The sequence below is a fragment of the Musa acuminata genome, chromosome BXJ3-1 (assembly GCF_036884655.1).
Source record: "Musa acuminata AAA Group cultivar baxijiao chromosome BXJ3-1, Cavendish_Baxijiao_AAA, whole genome shotgun sequence".
NCBI classification, from domain to species: domain Eukaryota; kingdom Viridiplantae; phylum Streptophyta; class Magnoliopsida; order Zingiberales; family Musaceae; genus Musa; species Musa acuminata.
The window spans coordinates 3,191,424-3,205,399 of NC_088349.1; the positions used below are offsets into that span (position 1 = coordinate 3,191,424).

The 13,976-nt window shown below is 44.1% G+C and overlaps 3 protein-coding genes across 4 annotated transcripts; 1 reads left to right on the forward strand and 2 right to left on the reverse strand.

The window, feature by feature from the left end:
• Window positions 1-290: 290 nt before the first annotated feature.
• LOC103989665 (pentatricopeptide repeat-containing protein At4g19890) lies at window positions 291-5,282 on the forward strand. The gene is made up of 3 exons (XM_009408590.3): window positions 291-3,168; window positions 4,385-4,534; window positions 4,647-5,282. The coding sequence occupies exon 1, from the start codon at window positions 292-294 to the stop codon at window positions 2,380-2,382; it is 2,091 nt and encodes a 696-aa protein (XP_009406865.2). The 5' UTR covers window position 291; the 3' UTR covers window positions 2,383-3,168; window positions 4,385-4,534; window positions 4,647-5,282.
• Window positions 5,283-7,292: 2,010 nt separating this feature from the next.
• LOC135629555 (metacaspase-1-like) lies at window positions 7,293-9,548 on the reverse strand. Of its 2 annotated transcripts, none has more exons than XM_065137088.1 (6): window positions 9,035-9,548; window positions 8,622-8,952; window positions 8,434-8,554; window positions 8,138-8,332; window positions 7,790-7,845; window positions 7,293-7,371 (listed from the first exon to the last, which is right to left on the reverse strand). In XM_065137088.1, exons 1-6 carry the CDS (start codon window positions 9,546-9,548, stop codon window positions 7,308-7,310), a joined length of 1,281 nt encoding a protein of 426 aa, XP_064993160.1. In that variant the 3' UTR covers window positions 7,293-7,307. The 2 variants fall into 2 exon arrangements, with proteins under 2 accessions (XP_064993160.1, XP_064993161.1); XM_065137089.1 differs by lacking the exon at window positions 7,293-7,371 and adding an exon at window positions 7,385-7,454.
• LOC135629556 (VQ motif-containing protein 9-like) lies at window positions 9,545-13,777 on the reverse strand. The gene is made up of 2 exons (XM_065137090.1): window positions 11,672-13,777; window positions 9,545-9,668 (listed from the first exon to the last, which is right to left on the reverse strand). The coding sequence occupies exons 1-2, from the start codon at window positions 12,423-12,425 to the stop codon at window positions 9,583-9,585; spliced, it is 840 nt and encodes a 279-aa protein (XP_064993162.1). The 5' UTR covers window positions 12,426-13,777; the 3' UTR covers window positions 9,545-9,582.
• Between the last annotated feature and the right edge of the window lie 199 nt (window positions 13,778-13,976).

The window sequence follows — 13,976 nt, forward strand, 5'->3', positions numbered from 1 at the left end:
CCACATGAACTACCAGAGTTGCAGCCTCTCATGGCGATCAAAGTACACGCCGTCGGCGAGCGGCGAGATGTCGGCGGAGGAGTTCAGGGAATGGCTGAAGAGGTTCGATGGCGGTTAGGATGGCTGCAACAAGTTACCGGATAAATTAGATGGCATACCCATTATATATATATATATATATATATATATATATATATATATATATATATATATATATATATATATATATATATATATATATATATATATATATACTCGTTTCGAAGAAGTTAGTCGCCAAATCGCGAAAGCATGCGCTTGTTCTGCCACTTGCTCGCTCCTCATTTCCGCTACTACTGCGCCCGCACCAACAAGACCAGGCCTTTCGCCGACCTCGTTTTACCCCGCCAACCCTCCCAAGATCCCACCTTTACACCGCAAAACCCTCCGCTCACAGTCTCCGAGGTCTGCAATCTGATCTCCCAGACCTACGAAGACGGCAACCAGAAACTCCGGTCCCTGCATGTCGACCTCACAGATGAGCAGGCGGTGGCCGCCGTTGCCCTCCTCGCGGAGACGGAGGGATCCATGGTGGCTTTCAGCTTCTTCCGCTGGGCGGTCGCCCGGCCCCAGTTCAGGCATTTCTTGCGGTTCTACGTCACGGCCGCGTGCTCCTTGGTCGACCTCGGTAACTTGGAGAAGGCGCAGGAAGTCATGAGCTGCATGGCTGTGAGTTTTTCCGAGGTTGGCAGGCTGAAGGAGGCCGTCGACATGGTTTTCGAGATGCGCAGCCAGGGGCTGCCCATCAGCATCCACACCATGAATTTGGTTCTTAGGGTGGCGGTTGGTTCGGGCTTGATTGAATATGCGGAGCAGCTGTTTGCTGAAATGCCGGCGAATGGAATGTATCCCAATTCGTGCAGTTTCAAGACGATGATCGCCGCTTATTGCAGGCAGGGCCGCGTTTCTGATGTGGAGAGGCTGTTGAGAACGGTGGAGGAGAGAGGTCATGGAATCGATAACGTTACATGCACGCTGGTGGTGGATGCATTTTGCAAGAAGGGTTGCGTCAGTTGGGTCTTCAGGTTCTTCCGCAAGATGCTGGAGATCGGTCTGGCTCCGAATGTGATCAATTACACGACTCTGATTGATGCGCTGTGCAAGAGGGGCAGCGTGAAGCAGGGATTTCAGGTGCTTGAGGAAATGGTGGGGAGGGGGTTAAAGCCGAATGTTTATACACACACAGCCTTGATTGATGGGCTTTGCAAGATTGGATGGACTGATCGGGCTTTCAGGTTGTTCCTGAAGCTTGTGCGGAGCAACTCATACAAGCCGAATGTTTGCACTTACACAGCCATGATCAGAGGTTACTGCAAGGAGAGCAAGCTTAATCGGGCAGAAATGTTGCTGACGAGAATGCGGGAGCAGGGTTTGACACCCAACACCAACACCTATACCACTCTGATTGATGGACACTGTAAAGCTGGGAATCTGGAGCGGGCTTATGAATTGAAGGATCAAATGACCAGTGACAGTTGTCTTCCAAATATTTGCACATATAATGCTGTTATCCATGGGCTCTGCAAAAAGGGAAGGATTCAAGAGGCTTATAGATTGCTTCAAGAGGCTTCAAACAAGGGGTTGCAGATGGATAAATTTACATATACTATTCTTATAAGTGAGCATTGCAAGCGAGACCACTCTTCTCGAGCTATGGAATTATTTGATGAGATGGTTGACGCAGGCTGCCATCCAGATATTCACACATATACCACCTTAATTGCTGCATTTTGCAAGCAAAGGAACATGGTAGAGAGCGAGAGGTTGTTTGAAAGATGTCTCAAGTTAGAGTTAGTTCCTACAAAACAAACATATACATCGATGATCGGTGGGTATTGTAGGGTTGGAAAAGTAACTTCTGCTTTGAGGGTTTTTGAGAAGATGATCCAGCATGGATGTTCAGCTGATGCAATAACATATGGTGCTTTGGTCAGTGGTCTCTGCAAAGAGTCTAGGCTGGATGAGGCAAGGGCATTATATGAGGCCATGTTAGACAAAGGTCTGGTTCCCTGTGAAGTTAGTCGCATTACATTGGCTTATGAATATTGCAAGAGGCAAAAATCAAACGTTGCTTTATCAGTATTGGAGAGGCTAGACAAAAAACAATGGACTCGCACAGCCAATATCTTAGTTAGGAAGCTCGGCTTTGAGGGACACGTAGATGCAGCAGGCATGTTCATCAACAAATTGTTGGATGAAGATCACAGCATTGACCGCATAACCTACGCTGCATTTATAAATGCATGCTATGAGAACAATAGGTATTCGACTGCATCAGAACTTTCTGAGAGGATTTCAAAGGGAGCACTTAGCTTTGTTAAGGACAACAGCACCATAACTTAAGCAGGACATAAATACTTGAGCAACAAGTTGAAAAGATTGCCTATGTTCCTCATAAAGCTCAATGCGATGGTTGGCAAATTCTGTCCGATGAGTCAAAGAGAAATGTCAGCAAGTTTCTGATATTTAAATAATCAACAGCTCATGTGTAGATTGGTATTCGTGTTCTAAGTGGTGCATGCACTTCTTGTGATGAAAACCATTCCATGACAGAATCTCATTGGGACAGGGCATGGTTAAGGCTATTTTTGTGATTCACCAACTTTGTATAAGTTCAAATGCAATTAAGGTTGGGATTCTGGCAGATCTGCACATTTGCTGTTGGGTATGTAAAGTGGAATGTGGTTCTCTTTCCGGCAAAATGGTTTTAGTGGTCTCTGCAGGGTTTGAAAGATTAGCTCGTCAGTTTAATTTTGTGCATTGCAATCTACCTGAACTTTACAAACCTTGGGATATACATATATATGATGTGGCAGATGACACATCAATGTCTCTCCACCTCAGTTGTGGCAGATGACACATCTCCCAAAACCAGAAACTGGATGCTGTTAGGAGGATTAGCAAATAGGGATCACAATCTGTTATCCATGTGCAAAAGAGGGGTCACACTAGTTTCATTATATGTTGGTGATGGCGTGATATCCAATAAGAAGCTCGATATTTGAGGCTTCCATGGTTTATGTGGCATCCACATAGATGATACATGAGCATCATATGAGTTGCATTTTTTTTAGCAGAATTCTTGTCTCTGGTGCAATCTGTGGTTGTAGAGCAACTTTGCTGCGATTGGTAAGCTTCTGTTCTTGTGTTTTTTGAAAAGATCTTGTACTGCAAGCTTCAAATGCTTATGAGGTGTGCATCTGGCTGACGATTGTGCCTCATATTCGTGGAACAGCCATGGTTCATGGATGTGTTGGAAAACCTTGAGGAACACGAATACACACTGATATAGTTTTCATGACATGGAAAAGCTTGTTCTCCTATGTGGTTCATCTTTGTTGAGAAAGATGTTAAAATCTCTCACACAATGCATCATTAGTGACTGTAAAAGTATATGGTATGCAATAACATCCTCACACTTGTCTCAGTCATACCATATACTTTTACAGGTAAGCCATCAATTGCTTTTAGTCAGCTTTCATGTAGATTATTTGTTAGTTCTAAGTTGGCCATTTTGGTTAAAACCAATCACTGACTTAAATCTTTTTCTCTCATTTACATTCTTGTTCTTGTATATGCATATGAGCAGCAACCCCGATGAAGTTACACCTATTTCCCTCTCATGTACATTCTAGTACAAGCATCTTCAGGAACTCATAAAAAATCCTAAATACTCTCTGGGCCTACCTTTATCATTATCCTTAGATCGGCTTCACTTTTGCAGATGGAAATAGTTTTTCACCAAGTCATTGTGGGAATTGAAATCTTAAACAAGGTCCATGAAAGCATTGAGACTAGAGGTGGTTTTGTTTCAAACATGCCAGGTTCTTATGGAAGCCTTTGCTTAAATAATGTGCTAATTATGTCTACCAGGAAGCATAACATGTATAAGCTTTTGTTGTATGATAAAAACACCCTTCTTTGGTAATTGATTATCAACATCTGGCTTCCTGTAATAAACAGTTGCTGAAGTGTGAGCTCATCTCAAGCTTGAACTTAGATTAGTTTGCAGATGTCATGGTTTTAGTTCAAAAGCACCAAATTTCCTTTGGGATTTGTTATTCTTATTCTCATGCCCCCTTAATTTTCCTTTATGCCCTCCATTTCTGGCAAGTTATTCTTTTCTGTATCTTCTCACATGCCTTCTGTTGAAACTCTATGTATTTGGTGAATCATTTGCTAATTAAGAGATTTATTTTCTTAATCAAGAACCCTACAAAAGATTTCATCTCAAAGGAAAAGGCATTCTTTCTTCATGTTTGCATCTTTTGCATTCAATTTACTCCATTTTTGATTCAACAAGCACTCACATGAATCTTGAATTTTTTCCTTCCACATTTATCAGGTGTTCCAAGATTTGGTGGACATAAGCTGTTTTCCAAGCTTTTGGCAACGAGAACCTCAAATCACTTTTGCAGTCCAATCCTTACATACATTCCAAAGATGTCACTGCAGATAGTGGACTCGTCATTGTTGCGAATGATGGCCGTGGAAGGTTTGCTTCTTAGAACCTTTGCATTCCTTGATGACAAATTCTGTTGTTCTTTTTGTAACTATATTTAGGAGGACATCTACAAATATCAAGATCTCCCATAAATTCTATTCAGGTAAATGAACAATAAGGAGGCAGTTGATGTTTTGTTGCTAGGAAGGCTAAAGATTCACAAGCAGTGGCAAGGCAATTAACCACGGAAGCACCGAACAGAGATAACAATGTGGTTCGACTAATGGCATAAATATGCTTTGTTTCTATGACTTGATGTTGATTACTGATTTCCATCACGGAGAAAAGCCCGAGTAGATTATTATATAAAGGCGTACACCCAAGCTGCGATGCTGCCAAACCTGGAAATGTAGTACTTATGCCCATCCAGGTTACATATAAATGCTTCCATTCCCAGTGAGATGTTGCTGATTACAGATAATTGTTTGATTCCTAGAAGGCATTAACTTTTGAGGTTGCCATTGTTTTCCAGTAGTTTTTCATCTGCACAGAGACAAGAATGTCCCAAAAGAAATAGGATTTCTACACTCTTTACAGTAAAAGGTTCATTCGTTGGTAGGACTGCTTGCTGTATTTTTCCAGTTTGATCATTTTAGTTGCAGCTAAAGCTAGATTGTGCTTTGCTTATTGCAAGCTTCCTAGAGAGCTTCTTTCAATCCTTACACTGTAACAGGATGGAGTATCATCAATCTATTGTTGATTACCTGATAATGTATGCACAGGTTATCATATTTCTTCATGTTTGGCTATGACTACAGTTAATGTACAAAACTAAGAACCCAAGTTGGCTCCGAAGAGAGCAAACATGTCGTAAAATAATCTAGTCAATTTCACCTGAACACGTGAAGATCCTGCAACATCGTCCCTAACTCTCTTTGATCAAGGAGTCAAACCTCTAGTGACGAACCCTCCCACTGTTTACTTTACCGGTCTTCACTCTGACCGAGGTTAATTATATATTATTATATTATTCTTTGTAGTTAAATCTTTTTAGTATTTCAGTCTAGATTTTAAAAAAATTATATTAAAATTTTTATAATTATAAAAATAAAATATTTAATCTTATTTATTTCAACGTTATCGATTTTACTAATACAAGATACAACATATATATGAATGACATAAAAATGATAGACAAAAAGGTAATTTTAACGGTGGTGACAGACGATAACACCATGGGTGATTATTGTGGTGGTGGTTTGCGAGAACGATGCGATGATCAACCTTGCTATGCTAATATTGATCCAAACATCAATGATAAAGAGGAAGAGTGATGAGACATCTGTGTTGACGTCGGAGGAGAAATAGGAGGGAGATGAGACATCTACGTCGACATCGCACCACTCTCTGCCTTCTCTTACTCATTCGGTATCGCTATGCATCCGCGTCGACATCAAATGAGGAAGAGGAGGCATGTGAAGAGTCGTGTGATGCCGAAGTAGGAAGAGGAGACAGACGAGGCATTTGTGTCGGTGCTGTACCACTCTACTTCCTCTTCATTCTTGCTGACCATCTCATTGTTCAGTGTGGTGCCGTACTGCCTCCTCTGTGTCGGCATCACACCGCTCTGCCTTCTTTTCGTTCTTACTGACCACTACATTGTTCAGTGTAGCATTGCACTGCCTCCTCTATGTCGGTGCTGCACCACTTTGCCTCCTCTGTATCAATTTCATACTGCTTTACTTCCTCTTTGTTCTCATTGACCACCGCATCATTCGGTGCAGTGTCGTACTACCTCTTCTACGTCAATGCTGCATTGCTCTGCCACCTCTTTATTCTCGTTGACCACTATATCGCCAGAAGAGGAAGAGGAGGCAAAGCAATGCGATGCCAACATATATGCCTCACTTGCCTCCTATTTCTCCTCTAGCACCACACTGCTCTACCTTCTCTTTGTTCTCGTAGACCACCAGATCGTTTGGTGTGTCACTACATTGCCTTCTCTACGTCGGTGTTGTATCGCTCTGCCTCTTTTTCATTCTCGAAAATTACTACATCGTTTGATGTGATGCCACACTACCTCCTCTGCATCAATATTGTCTCTCTCTGTCTCTTCTTCTTTCTCGTCGACCACCACATCATTGGAAGAGGAAGAAGAGCGGTGCAGCATTGATGCAAATGCCTCACTTGCCCCTTCTTCCTCCGGTGTCATATCCCACTACCTCATCTTTGTTCTAGTTGACTACCATATCGTTCGATGCGACGTTGCATTGCTTCCTTTGCATCAATGTTGCACCACATTATCAGAAGAGGAAAAGGAGGCAAAGCGGTCGGCCATCAACGCAAATACCTCACCTCTCTCATCTTTCCCTTCCGGCATCGACACAAATGCCTTATCGCTCTGCCTCCTTTTCCTTCTCATTGTCGATATTCGAATTGATATCAATAAGACCGATCACCATCATAACAACCACCCATGGCATCATCGTTTGTCAGTATCATTAAAATTACCTCTTTATCTATCGTTTTTGTTTCATCCACACACGTGTTGTATTTTCCGTCAGTAAAGTCGATAACGTTAGGGTAAACGAGATTAAATGTTTTACTTTCATAATTATAAAAATTTAAATATAATTTTTTTTAAATTTAAGGATCAAAATACTAAAGAGGTCTAGATAACATATAATTAACCCCCGATGTTGTCGATGGCTGAGATCATGCAGATCACCAATTCTCCTCCTAACCCAGCTCACTCAACTTGTTCGACATGGATGAACGATACTCCTCTCGCTCCTCTAAGTCCATCGCCAAAACCCGATTGATTTTACCGGGCGTTGGATGAGCAGCACATTCCCATCGACACCTCCCCGGAGAAGAAGGTGGGTACTCTACCACAGCATGAACATGGAAGTTCGATCAGAAGTCTAGCTGCTGCACTCCGCCCCTCAATACCTCATGTGCCGAGGTATTCCTTTATATCAGGGATAAAGAACTCAGAGGCCATTAGCAACACGGAGAGACAAATCAAATTAAAAGAATATATCTTTTGTTCATATAAAGGGTCACTTGATGTGTAAAAGATTCTGTATTTTCTCAGTTGATAAAGCAAATTCAGGAAGAAACAAATTTACTTCTCTATTACAGGAAGAAGCAAATCCATTTCTTTGTCACTATAATAAGATATGCAATCCTATGAGAAGCCATGGCATGCCATTGAAGATGGTTAATATTCTATAAATTTAAAGAAACATCCTCAAGTTCTATCATGAGACGAATACATATTAATATGAAAGGCAGTGGCGTTACAGGAGAAATGGCTTGCGGTAGATGTCAAACATCTCCGAGGAAGATAGCTGAGGCACCTGCAAGCCAAATTAAGCTCACATTAATATGCTATACGACCAAAACTTGAGAGAAAGCGATACAACAGAGCTTCATGCGATCGACTCAGTGAATAGCTCGGCAAACAGATCAAATTAGAGCTCCTCATCACCCAATGCCACAATATCTACTCGAGTTCCTAATGCTTATCATATGGCATTGGCATCCTATGGCATCAACATTCATCAAAGATGAGAGAGAGAGAGAGAGAGAGAGAGAGAGAGAGAGAGAAGGGAAGCAAGAAAGGGGGCTTTGTTTCATGAGAAGCTTTACCTGAGTTGACCCGAAGTTGAACACTTTCCTCATAAGAGAAGCAATTGGGCCATTGATGCTAATGCCTATGCCGGACGCACGAATTGCGGCGCGCATGGCCGTCAACAAGCGACCATAGGTAGTTCCTGGTTCACTTTCGATAGCTTGTATGAAGCTGTAGGTCATGGCACCCGTGGAAGCCGAGCCTGCAAATGCCTGCAGTAGGAGTTGAGATTGCAGTGATGTGATCACATGGAGTCGCTGTTTACTGGTTACAGAACACTCTTACGTGAAGGAGAGGTGAAGCATGCACTCACCGAGGTGTCCGCTGAGGTCTGGTGGTCATCGCAGCCACTGATCAATATAGCCAATCCTCCGTTCGTGCCTTTGTATACGCCTGATGGTGCGGTGTGATTCTCCCACTGGTAATACCCCGCCCTGCTCAAAGCAACCCCGATCATGTATATGCTGCAATCATGCATGTATGTTGTGTGTAGTTCATCACCTGGACAGCCGGCAGAGGTAGGGGAGGTCGAGGATGGTGCCGCTGTGGCAGGCGTCGACGAGGGCGTGGAGTTTGACGCCGCGGCGGAGCGGCCGGACGAGCGTGTCGTTGATCTCGTCGTCCATGATGGTGCCGTTGGACTCGAAGTCCAGGGGGCAGAGCGCCTCGTCGAAGCCGTCCATCTCGTCGCCGCTGGAGTCCAGCCTCTGGACGCCGTGGCCCGAGAAGTGGAACACCAGGGAGTCACCGGCCACGCACCCGCTCACCAGCCACCGCATCGCCGCCCGCAAGTTCTCCTTCGTCGGCACCCGGTTCGGGTCCCTCTCCCCTTCTGCATGCGACAGGAAAAGGAACGACTCTGTTTGAGACGGGAACAATGGTGTTCGACTTGGTTCCATGGAGGAATTCCGTACCGGTGAGCACCAGGATGCATTCCGCTGGAAACCCGAACTTCTCAGTCAGCATGTACCGCATGCAGTTGACGTCATTCACCGTCCCCTTGAGCTCGTACTGCCGCCCAGCGTAGCTTATGCCGACGAGAACCGCCCTCTTCTTCCCACGAACCCGGGGAAAGCTCGACGGCTGACCCATCGTCGGGTACCCGTAAGAGCTCGACCCGCTGCTCCACGACGAGGAGCTCAGGGAGCTGATGCTGCTGCAGATGTTCAGCACCACGGCTTTGACGATGCCCACAGCTTGCCGGACCGGGTCTCGGGACCTCCCCACGTTAGTGGTGGCGCGGCAGGCGGCGCAACAGATGGTCTGAGCTTGCGGCGGCACGACCAGGCGCGCGCCGCAGCTGCTGCACTTCACGCTTGTGTTCTTCCTGCTCGACATGCTGTCTACTTCAAAGTCCATCGATGGCCATGGCCTTGCGGAAGAGCCTTCACCAGAGGTCACAAGGTTTTTTATTCTTTCCCTCCCCATCTGCCATGGCATATATGCCCATCGGAAAGTAAAACTAGATTCCTCCTGCTCTCCTTTCCAGCGCACTACCTCGAAGGGTTGCGTTGCATTTAAGGTACTGCATCAACGAACAGCACCTCGCTACAATGCCAAGATTTAGTCAACGAATGTGGACGACATAGGAACATGGTTTACATGACGATCTGAACATGGTTTACATGACGAATTGAAGAGATCTCTATCAGAAAAGGCCTTTAGCATCACCATACAAGCAACATTGTCCCTTTCGTGCATTCGATCGAACACCTCTCGAGCTTGCGAGCGCACGCGCCCCACAAGAGTGATCTCGGAGGGTCAGGTGCAAGCATTTTCCCCGGTCCTCGTGATCAAGAGCGAGGTGCAAGAGTTGAGGACGGTTGAGATGGAGAGAGCGTCGGAGACGGCCTCGCGGAAAAGGGCGAGGGCCTCACGCGGGCGGAGCGGTTCTCTCGAGCATTTCCTCGAACGCCGAATGATTTAAACGAGTGAATGATGAAAGATAAGTCTCATAGATGTTGGTGATGTACTGTAGGTTAATATAAGAGATTACTAATTGTAACCCTTATTTTATTATTTATAATATTATTTTAAATGTTTTTAATATTTTTAGACTATCCCTTTGTAAATATATTGAAAGAACATTTTTCTCCTCTTCATCCTCTAATTTTTCTTCTCCTCATCCATAATTGATGATGACTCTAATAATCGATTGTGGGGGGAAGAAAGAAAATATAAAATTGATAAAATTTATATTATAAATAATAAAAAAATTATTTTTATATTTTAAGGTATTATGAATAAAAAAAGGGATTATGTTTAATCAGTTTCTTTATATATGATGGATAATTTTCTTGAAAAACCTTATTTTTAGACTTTTTCTAGAACATATCATTGTTTTTATTTTTTCTTAAATGATGTCCTTTATTTTCTAGAATCTTATAAATCTCCTTCATCGTCTTCGTAAGACTTTTTATCGTCATCCTTCTCACCTTTGCTTTGCTTATCGTCATCCTCTTGTAATTCTCGTAGGCCCCTCATCATCATGCTCGTTGCCTTGCTTTTGTCCCTCACTTTATATCACTTTGGTTCACTTTGGTCTTATTTTCACTCGTATCACCACTTTTGCCACACAGGACTTTCCTTGCATGATAGTACCTCCTTCTTGAGTTGCTTTATTTATTTAATTAAGCGACGACGAGAGACGAAAGTACCAACGATTATGATGAACAATGAGGCTCGAGAGGCGAAGGGGTCGAGTCGAGATCGACCATTGTGATGAGTAGGAAAGGTTCGACAATCAACATTATAGAAAATGATGAGGTGAAAATATGAAACACAAAATAAAATAGGGGTACTTCCAATTCAGGCCACTTTTTGCATTCAATAGGTTAGAAACATAGCAGAAACCGGAAGCTAACTTTGATCTTTCAGCTGCAAAATCCACCGTTGTATATAGTTTATTCATATTACAAGATAGAATCTTACCTATCATCTCCCAAATGTCACATAAAATTCATAACCTAACCATTCTTTAGGCTTTTTGTTCCCGAGAGGTTCCAAACCAAAGCTTACGCATTTTGCTGATCTCATCTATATTCTTCATCTTCCAAAAGACACTGCAAGAATCCACCTGTTCACCACTGATATCTTCATACAGGAGAAGAACATATGCTACTTGAGTCAGACTCCTAAGATTTCTTTCTAGATTTTACAACAATCACAAGACCACATTGTCAGAATCATGGAATCATATCAAGTTGGTGGTCACATGAGAACATGGATACATCTTATTCCTGTGAGCAAGGTGATTTAATTTATATTTTCCCCATCAAACACTAAACATATTCACCACCTTTGGGAAGAACTGTAGGATGAGACCAGTCATATTTTTGACACTAAAAACCAGCTTTTTCACAGAGATTTACATGATTGTAATCCATTTACAAACAAAACACTTCTTTGTTGCTTTGGACACAGCATCAGATCTGTCCTAAAGGAGTCCAAGTACTTGTTGATCACAGTATTTACATGCAGCTTACAAAGCTAAGAACACAAAAGAGGGTGGAATCCTATTAGTACTCAGCCCAAGTGATGGCTTAACATACCTTCGTCGAAGACCAGTGGAGAAGAGATGGAAATTTGGTGGCGTGAGGGCTCGCCCAACATTGAGCTCGGCAGCTGCACTACAGGTGATGTCGGCAACACCAGTCCCTGGGCCACCATCATCTCGTATGCCGTCCCAGGGGACGGCAGTCGCGAGCCGAGCGGGGGGAGCACCAGCGCGGCGGTCAGAGACGGCTGGATGTCAGGCAGGCAGCCGTTCTGCAGGCGGCGCATGTATGCCGATATCGGCGATTCCGCCGCAGCGCTGACGGTGGGCAGCGGTGGTAGCGGCGAGAGCGGCGGAGGCCGGGTCCATGAGTCCAGGGGAAGCGGGCGGGGGGCGAGGTGGGCGAGCGGTGGCGGGCGAATGCGGTGGAGCCGGGAAGTAGGGGGAGGGCCGGGTGCGGAAGGCGGTGGCGCTGCAGGGCCGAGCTGGTGGCGGTGGGTCGCCGACCCTGTGAGCTTCTGGACGAGGCTGCGGAAGTCGCTCTTGTCGATGTTGTAGATCGGCGGCTGCGACGGCGCTCCTCCGCCGCCAGTTGTAAGCGCCGCCTGCTGCTCCCTAACCAGGCCAAGGTTGGGGTGTTTGGGAAGGGGTTTGGTTATCTTATAAGAAGCTTTGTTTAGAGACTTGAGAGAGCTGTGTAAGTGAGCACCTGCAGCAGTGGCGTTACTAACACCACTGCTGTTGTTGGCGGTGGCGGTGGCGGTGGCGGTGGAGGGCGACTCAGCAGAGGAATGGCAGCTTTTTGCCATGGCAGTAGCGTTGCCGACGTTGATGGACTGGTAGTGGTAGAGAGGTTCATGTTACCATAAGTATTAGTATTAGTAGTAGTATTGTATAGTTCTAGGTAGATGTGCATCATCTCCTACGCAGTGTTTCGAGGGACCAATTAGATAGAGTGTAGGATCCATTAGACAATGGAGACCACCAGCACACACAAGTTGTATGCTTGGCTTATGTGTTTGGTGACTTGAACTAGACACAGGAGCAATACCATGAAGGAAAATGATAAGATAAGATGATGAGTGTCGGATAACGACGACCACGTCAGAGCGGTGGGGGAAACGACGACCGCACGATTATACTTATCGTCATTGGGAGTGTAAGGTGTTCCCACGCAGAGATCCTTTGACCGCATAGCGCGGGTTATGACCGGATCAGAGACGTCCATCTGTAATCGAAAGGCTGGGGTTGGGATCGTGATGCGCCGCCTTTGTGGAGAAAGTGACGCGTCGTCTTGGGTGGGTGATCAGGTAAAGGACGAGGTCTATCCGCTGCTGGTGCAAACGGGCCGGAATTTCCCCACGTGTCCCACAGAGGTACTGTGGAGGAATAGACTTCTTTTTTTCCAGATGTATTTCTAAATCATTGAATAATATTTATTAATTATGTTACTTACGACGAAAGCGAAATTTCTTACCAACCTCTATAATTTTCTTCTATATATATATATATAATTCCATGTGACATGACAGCATAAATACTTGGACGAGTTCTCTAGAAGAAGCTTGTATTTTAACTTCTTTCACAGTGTTTATTTTTGCTTTACTCGCAATGAGACAAAAAAATCAAGGTAGGAACCAATATTAATCCTTAAAAAAATATAAATCATCAATGATCATTCTTAAACTAATTTAGAAGATTTATAAGTGATTTTTATTGATCGTACCCCAATTACAATGTTACAAATGGATTCAGCCCCCACTAATATTATAGCCAAAAATTCTTGTTGATGTGAAACCGGAAAAGATTATAACTTTATCCCCATAAATTATAAGATAATATCCATAAATTGATGTATCCTTAATTTTAGTATAAACCTCAACTCCAATTGAACTGATAGTCACCCATCATCAACAGATGTAAGAGGCATTTAACCAATGAACCCTCCTAAAATCTTCGTTAACCACGCCAATAATGATCACCCACCTAAATTAGACTAGCGAATGAGACACGCATCGAACTCTGCTTTGCTCTTGTTGTCCAGCTGCCATTATTGGCTTAACAGCTTTCCCCACCTCACCCCACCCTTCTGCTAAAAATACTCCCTACATGCCACCCTATATATAAGTATATCAAAGTTGCTGTGTTCTTCACCAAATCCAAGGGCGCCAATCTCTCTCTCTCTCTCTCTCTCTACCTCTTCCATCCCAATTAATCGATTGAGCATTTCAATAGATCAGAAGAAGTTTGGGGATTTTACCTTGTGAACGGAAGCGTGGAACTGAGCGCACGCATCTCTAAGCGACTGAGCCAATCGTGTCCGTCCAAGTAGCTGATGATCCTCTGCCTCCAATCTCAAA